Source organism: Centruroides sculpturatus, unplaced genomic scaffold (assembly GCF_000671375.1).
Source record: "Centruroides sculpturatus isolate CEXI.00-Female unplaced genomic scaffold, Cexi_2.0 scaffold1654, whole genome shotgun sequence".
Lineage (NCBI taxonomy): Eukaryota > Metazoa > Arthropoda > Arachnida > Scorpiones > Buthidae > Centruroides > Centruroides sculpturatus.
Genome location: NW_019385993.1, coordinates 146231 through 155041, shown reverse-complemented (window position 1 = coordinate 155041; position 8811 = coordinate 146231). Strand labels below are relative to the sequence as shown.

The following is an 8811-nucleotide window of genomic DNA, read 5'->3' as shown; positions in this document are numbered from 1 at the left end:
TGCTGGATAGTTGAATGGTTTTTATTTTTAATTTTTATTGAATTCTCCAGTAAGCAAGTATACATTTATTTCTTAAAGTGTATATCAAAAAAGGATATTCGTTGTCCAGAATTCATCTTGGAAAATATCTATAATATAGTGATAGACAGCACGCTAATCATTTGTTACAAAAACTTTTACCATATAAGCGTTAAATTACACACGTATGTAACTAAATTGACAAGCACTTTCGACAATACACATTTTCGTCTTCTTCAGGTCATTAGAAGATATAAGAACCTTTTTTTGAATACAAAATTTTAAAACATTCCAATCTTAATTNTGTATATCCTATGTGTCAGTGTCCAGCAACCATGAGCAAAAAATCTTTTAAGTGCTTTCAGCTTGTGAGTGACCTCTGTCCAAAATGGACATGTGTTGTTCACAAAATCATGGCAAGACAACTTCAAATGCTTGATGAATGCCATGGAAAACAGTTTTCTACATTGTATTACCAAAACTTGTAAGCAAAACACACACACTATTTATAAGAAATGTTATGAGTTCAATGAATTTGACCATATATCACGAAATAAAAGACAACTCATCTTATTTGTATAAAATAAATATGTATCATATTTATTTTATACATCCCAGTGTGCAGTTGCTGCATGCTTAACATGGTTACTCCAGACTTGTACTGTATTGGTTTGTCCACTTTGCTTGGTAGCACGTTCATGTCCATGGTTACTGGATGCTGCTCCATATGATATACCCTAAGACATTTATGTTCTTGCATATAGCATCTTACACTACAGGTATACCTCGACTTATGTCGTTTTGACTTACGTCGTTCCCAATTATACATCGTTTGTCAGAAAAGTATATGGAAAAATAAAAATCAAGTTTAAGTCATTTTATTCGACTTTACATCTGTCCGCCACAAATATTGAAGTCGTAGTATCAGTAGAAAAGCATTTAAAGCACATAAAATCATATTAAAATATATACATTTACATCCTTATTAACCATATATTATTAGAAATGCATTAATAAATAAAATACAGAACTGGGAATGGTAATTTATGATTTAGCCTAGTGACAAGTAGATTCGGAGACAAGTAAATTTGACTTACGTCGTCTCTTCTGGAACCAATTACCTACGTAAGGCGAGGTATACCTGTATATGCAAGAACTTAAAATTCATATTTATACAATGATTCATTATAATAGAGATTTGTATGAGACACTCATTTGCCAAACTGATTAACTTCACAAAACAAAAAGTAGAGATTGTTGATAAAATAATATACATTTTTTTTAAAAATTCCTTTTAAAATTTAAATTTAAATAAACATTTTAGAATTTATTATTACAAGCATAGTTTTTATCTAATGACATATAAAATAATGATTATTCTAAACATATATTATTTTTTCCTTTTTTGCTTAACTAAGGGAGTTAAGCAAATTGATTGTATGTGTATATATATTATACACATACATCAGTGCATGCGGTGACATTTAATGTTAGGGAAGCTGAGCTGGCCCTGGATAGAATCATTCAAAGCATTATATGATATTTTGGTGTGTTGCATCCATGAACTAAATTGCATGAGATTGGTGCTCTGTAAAGTGCATGCGCAAATACATATAATCTGGATGTTTTACACCATTCAAATATTTTTGCTGTAGAAGCTGTCCTGTATTCAACAATATAGTGCTTCCATTGGGAATATGCATATACGAATTTGTATTCAAATATACAATAGCAATCTTATCATTTTTTTTCACATGTAGTATAGAAATTTGTAATAAGATACATAATGTGGTTATAATAAAATACTAATTTTAATTAATTCAAAGTATGTTAAAATATGAAAATAATCCCACAATATGTATTTACATTTTAGAAAATACAAGGAAAAACTGCATTTCTACAGCTTCCATAATGGCAAGCCACTGACATACATATACATATTATATTTCCAAAATACAACACATTGACTATAAATAGTATATAAATTTATTATAAATATAAATCTAAACATAACAGGATAAAGTTTTGTTAAATTTCTAATTAGATCTGATAGCAATAAAATTTTGCACTAAATTTTGGTATGATTTTAATTCTTTAATTTAATTCTGCTGTCAGATTGACAGAATTTGTTTAGTACATTTTTGCTAGATTTAAATCTTAATTCTGTATGCATGTTTATGTTTTTCAACAGGATTTATTATTGAAGATCATCAAACTTAAATACACAAAAATATTTTGAACTAATGTATTTTTAATACTTTATATAAAAAAAATTTATTTTTTACCTTTACTTGATTCTTCACGACTAATAAAAGCAGCATCTATATCCTCGAGCAGAATAAGAGATTGCTGAGGAGCTATATTCATTAAATGATTAAGTCTGTCATCAGAAAGTCCTCTTTCACTCAAATTAAGTACACATATGCTATATTCAAGTTCTCCTGCCAATGCTGTACTAAATCATAAAATAATTTATTAAAAGAAATAAAATAAATTACTTAAAATGTTTTTCTATTGAAAAAATTTTTATATTTCAAAATCACAGATAAAATATTTTGAATTTTAATTTTTAAGTTTTCAAATTCTCATAAAACTAAATTTACAATCTGTATAACAGTCAAAATATGTTGTTTGTATGTATATTACGTAAAGACTTCTATACTGTTCAATGTAGCCACACCAAATTTGGTAAGAATATTCTTTGACACTCTATACAAAATACTATTGGGTTCACCATCCCAACCACCCCTAAAGCCCACACTCTCTTAATTTAAGTCTGAGCAATTTTTTGTTTTGCAATTTCATTATTTTAAATACTCAATATATATACAGTCGACCCCCTATAACGCGGTAGATACGTTCTGCTTTATAAGAATTTCGCGTTGTAGGAATCTTTTGTTTATAGCATAGTTTATACAGATTATTCCCAAAAAATTATACATGTTTTGGAAATGTCGAGTGAAATTAGTCTAGAATCAATTAATTTTATGGAAGAAAACCTTTCAAACAGCTGTAGTTTGTAAACTGCACACGTGCTGGGCTGTGATTGGCTCATGTATTTGAGAATATAAGAATTTCGCGTTGTAGGAATCCTCAAATACATGAGCCAATCACAGCCCAGCACGTGTGCAGTTTACAAACTACAGCTGTTTGAAAGGTTTTCTTCCATAAAATTAATCGATTCTAGACTAATTTCACTCGACATTTCCAAAACATGTATAATTTTTTGGGAATAATCTGTATAAACTATGCTATAAACAAAAGATTCCTACAACGCGAAATTCTTATAAAGCAGAACGTATCTACCGCGTTATAGGGGGTCGACTGTATATATATTGAGTATTTAAAATAATGAAATTGCAAAACAAAAAATTGCTCAGACTTAAATTAAGAGAGTGTGGGCTTTAGGGGTGGTTGGGATGGTGAACCCAATAGTATTTTGTATAGAGTGTCAAAGAATATTCTTACCAAATTTGGTGTGGCTACATTGAACAGTATAGAAGTCTTTACGTAATATACATACAAACAACATATTTTGACTGTTATACAGATTGTAAATTTAGTTTTATGAGAATTTGAAAACTTAAAAATTAAAATTCAAAATATTTTATCTGTGATTTTGAAATATAAAAATTTTTTCAATAGAAAAACATTTTAAGTAATTTATTTTATTTCTTTTAATAAATTATTTTATGATTTAGTACAGCATTGGCAGGAGAACTTGAATATAGCATATGTGTACTTAATTTGAGTGAAAGAGGACTTTCTGATGACAGACTTAATCATTTAATGAATATAGCTCCTCAGCAATCTCTTATTCTGCTCGAGGATATAGATGCTGCTTTTATTAGTCGTGAAGAATCAAGTAAAGGTAAAAAATAAATTTTTTTTATATAAAGTATTAAAAATACATTAGTTCAAAATATTTTTGTGTATTTAAGTTTGATGATCTTCAATAATAAATCCTGTTGAAAAACATAAACATGCATACAGAATTAAGATTTAAATCTAGCAAAAATGTACTAAACAAATTCTGTCAATCTGACAGCAGAATTAAATTAAAGAATTAAAATCATACCAAAATTTAGTGCAAAATTTTATTGCTATCAGATCTAATTAGAAATTTAACAAAACTTTATCCTGTTATGTTTAGATTTATATTTATAATAAATTTATATACTATTTATAGTCAATGTGTTGTATTTTGGAAATATAATATGTATATGTATGTCAGTGGCTTGCCATTATGGAAGCTGTAGAAATGCAGTTTTTCCTTGTATTTTCTAAAATGTAAATACATATTGTGGGATTATTTTCATATTTTAACATACTTTGAATTAATTAAAATTAGTATTTTATTATAACCACATTATGTATCTTATTACAAATTTCTATACTACATGTGAAAAAAAATGATAAGATTGCTATTGTATATTTGAATACAAATTCGTATATGCATATTCCCAATGGAAGCACTATATTGTTGAATACAGGACAGCTTCTACAGCAAAAATATTTGAATGGTGTAAAACATCCAGATTATATGTATTTGCGCATGCACTTTACAGAGCACCAATCTCATGCAATTTAGTTCATGGATGCAACACACCAAAATATCATATAATGCTTTGAATGATTCTATCCAGGGCCAGCTCAGCTTCCCTAACATTAAATGTCACCGCATGCACTGATGTATGTGTATAATATATATACACATACAATCAATTTGCTTAACTCCCTTAGTTAAGCAAAAAAGGAAAAAATAATATATGTTTAGAATAATCATTATTTTATATGTCATTAGATAAAAACTATGCTTGTAATAATAAATTCTAAAATGTTTATTTAAATTTAAATTTTAAAAGGAATTTTTAAAAAAAATGTATATTATTTTATCAACAATCTCTACTTTTTGTTTTGTGAAGTTAATCAGTTTGGCAAATGAGTGTCTCATACAAATCTCTATTATAATGAATCATTGTATAAATATGTATTTTAAGTTCTTGCATATACAGGTATACCTCGCCTTACGTAGGTAATTGGTTCCAGAAGAGACGACGTAAGTCAAATTTACTTGTCTCCGAATCTACTTGTCACTAGGCTAAATCATAAATTACCATTCCCAGTTCTGTATTTTATTTATTAATGCATTTCTAATAATATATGGTTAATAAGGATCTATTTTAAGCTTACAAACAAATAAATTTTAGTTTTTAATATAGTACAGTAAAAAGTAATCTAAATTTACGAATGCATGTACTTTAAATACAGTAAATACTTGTAAATGTATATATTTTAATATGATTTTATGTGCTTTAAATGCTTTTCTACTGATACTACGACTTCAATATTTGTGGCGGACAGATGTAAAGTCGAATAAAATGACTTAAACTTGATTTTTATTTTTCCATATACTTTTCTGACAAACGATGTATAATTGGGAACGACGTAAGTCAAAACGACATAAGTCGAGGTATACCTGTAGTGTAAGATGCTATATGCAAGAACATAAATGTCTTAGGGTATATCATATGGAGCAGCATCCAGTAACCATGGACATGAACGTGCTACCAAGCAAAGTGGACAAACCAATACAGTACAAGTCTGGAGTAACCATGTTAAGCATGCAGCAACTGCACACTGGGATGTATAAAATAAATATGATACATATTTATTTTATACAAATAAGATGAGTTGTCTTTTATTTCGTGATATATGGTCAAATTCATTGAACTCATAACATTTCTTATAAATAGTGTGTGTGTTTTGCTTACAAGTTTTGGTAATACAATGTAGAAAACTGTTTTCCATGGCATTCATCAAGCATTTGAAGTTGTCTTGCCATGATTTTGTGAACAACACATGTCCATTTTGGACAGAGGTCACTCACAAGCTGAAAGCACTTAAAAGATTTTTTGCTCATGGTTGCTGGACACTGACACATAGGATATACACTTACACACACATCTTTGTTAACAAGATACTTTAAAATATTGCAATCGAATGATGCCATATTACACTAGAACATAAATTGTTGATATGAGAAACCTTCATTATTTGAAAATTCAAGAGACAAAATAAGCACAACTTTGAATTATCCAAGATTTACATATTTCTGTACGTACAATATGCCAAATGCCATGTTAATGATGTAATTTATTAAGCAAACAGAATACAGCTATGTATATAGAACATTACTTTCATTAATTAATAACTAAATAATATAAATAAACTATAGATAAACAACACATGTCATATGATGTTCAACCTCACAGGTTGCCAGATAGGTTCTATAAAACATAAAGCAGAATTGTCAAAATATAGTCAAAATTATTTTTAAATTTATCCAGAAAGTAGGTTTCCCAAATCTAGTAACATAGAGCCCTATAAATATCTCAATTTGCTACTTGTAGTCCAGTCTCGAAACCCTGAAACTCTGCCACATTTTATGAGATAAGAGATAGGGTAGTCAATGGGTAAGGTAACACCAGAAAATGTGTTACTGTAAAAGCAAAGATATGTTGACCAGATTAGAGTTGTTCATGATCTATTATTCTCTTATAGTATGGAGGTATGTAATCTTTGATCTAAATATACAAGTTAACATAAACACATTACAGTTTGGACAGAATTATCACTTCAAATTTCAAAGTAGCCCTATTTCAAACTAACAAAATTTCTTAACATGTAAATTCCATCCAACAAATAAGTTAATACAGTTATAAATTAACAGGATTTTGAATTATCCTAGTTTGAATTAATGAGGATTTTCTGTATTGCATTTGGTTACATTCCATTGATAAATGTTATAGTGTACTGTACAAGAACTTAAATATGCCTTAAGATTATAATTATAAATTTATTCAAGTTAATACAGTACAATTACAAGATAAAGTTTAGATAATTATTGAATTTATATTTATTAGAAATAGTTAGCTAAGTGATTTTCAGGAATCACAACCTATTGGAGGAAATATTGATAAGCTGCATATATGTATATTGTAAATAGTACAAGTTAACAGTTTTGTATAATGACCATGTAGATGTAGTCTGTAAATGTTTTTATGAAATTTGTAAAATAACCATAATATGCCTATTTCATTTAGTTTTGCATGTAAAAAGTTTTTCTGAGAGTCAGTGGTACTTGCCTGACTCTTTATACACTATTTATTTCTTTATTTAGTTTTAACCGTTATCTCTCAAGTTTATAGTTAGTAAATGTTTAAGTGCTTCTTACACTATATAGTGGGACAGTAACAAGTGTAGCAGTTCATGGCGTCACAAGTGTATTTCTTTCCAGTAAATTTTTCATTTAATCATGTGGTATAGATATAATCAGTATTATAAATATTAGCATATTAATATTTATTGGATATTAAAATCAAAGCATTTTTCATACAATCAATAATTAATTTATTTTAATCATATTTAATTTAGTTTATACTTTTCTAGTCAATATAGCATATGAAGGATTGAGTCATGTAACACTCAGTGGTTTGCTAAACATGTTAGATGGAGTTGCTTCATCTGAAGCAAGAATAGTATGCATGACAACAAATTTTATTGACAGGTAAGTATAGGATAAATTACTTTTTCTTTAAATAACAGAAAAATTAAATTTTAAACTTTTTATACAAAGACTTGATCCTGCATTGATACGACCTGGCCGCGTAGACGTCAAAGAATACATTGGGTTTGCATCAGCTCATCAGTTACGGTTAATGTTTGAGAGATTTTATCCATATGAGAGTAAAGAAAGTGCTGATAAGTTTGTTTCAACAGCATTACAGACTAATAAAGACATTAGCATGGCCATGGTACAGGGATTTTTTATGTTTTATAAAAATGATCCTAAAAATGTAATCAGTAATATTGAAAAGATATGGACTTTATGACACTGAAGAAAATAAATTATTCAAATTAAAAGTTAATATAAATTGTAAATAAAGCTATATACTGTAATGCATCACAAGAGCTATGATTTTTATAAAATTTTATAGTTACACACAGTGTGGGCCGAAGGTAAATTTTTAGAATAAGTTAAAGTAAAAACGTTTAAAATACATAAAAGATTTCATAAATATAAAAATAGGAAAATACTTGCATTTAATAGACATTTAAAAGTAAAATTCTTTAATATTTGCCAATTTATATCGACTGTTAAGTTTTAGAAATGTAGTCCAAAAGCATTAGAACTTGAGGATTAATGTAAGTCTGAAAGCACTACTTGTTTTTCAAACTACATTAAGGCAAATATTTTTCTGTTTTTAAAGGCGTTTAAGCACTGTTTACCTAAAAATAATTAAATTCTTTAGTGTTTTTTTATTTCGTTTTCTGATACTTATTACAATACCTTTTAACTGAATTGAGTTTTAAAATTAATTTATCATAAAATTTTGCCTTGACAATTCTATAAATTAGTCCTACCATAAATAGGAAATCTTCCAATTATTATGTTTCATCAAGGTCACATTCTATGTGGTTAAATGTGTAAATATTTTCTCAAGGTACTTTTGGCTCATTCTGTATATATAACTTATAATAGTACTGTACTTCAGTACAGTCGACCCCCCTATAACACGGTAGATACGTTCCGTTTTTTATGAAATTGATGTTTTAGGAGATCTTGCCAATCACAGCCCGACATGTGTGAAGTTTACGGACTACGGCTGTTTGAAAGGTTTTCTTCCATAAAATTAATCGATTCCTAGACTAATTTGACTCAATATTTCCAAAATACGTATAATTTTTTGGGAATAATTCGTATAAACTATGCTATAAACAAAAAATTGT

General features: G+C 28.0%; 1 protein-coding gene across 1 annotated transcript; it reads left to right on the top strand.

Moving 5' to 3' along the window:
* Nucleotides 1–3719: 3719 nt before the first annotated feature.
* LOC111612989 (mitochondrial chaperone BCS1-like) lies at nt 3720–8617 on the top strand (the record flags this gene model as incomplete). The annotated part of the gene is made up of 3 exons (XM_023354283.1): nt 3720–3889; nt 7471–7588; nt 7658–8617. Coding segments are annotated over 3 exons (544 nt in total), but the record flags the coding sequence as incomplete, so codon positions are not given.
* Between the last annotated feature and the right edge of the window lie 194 nt (nt 8618–8811).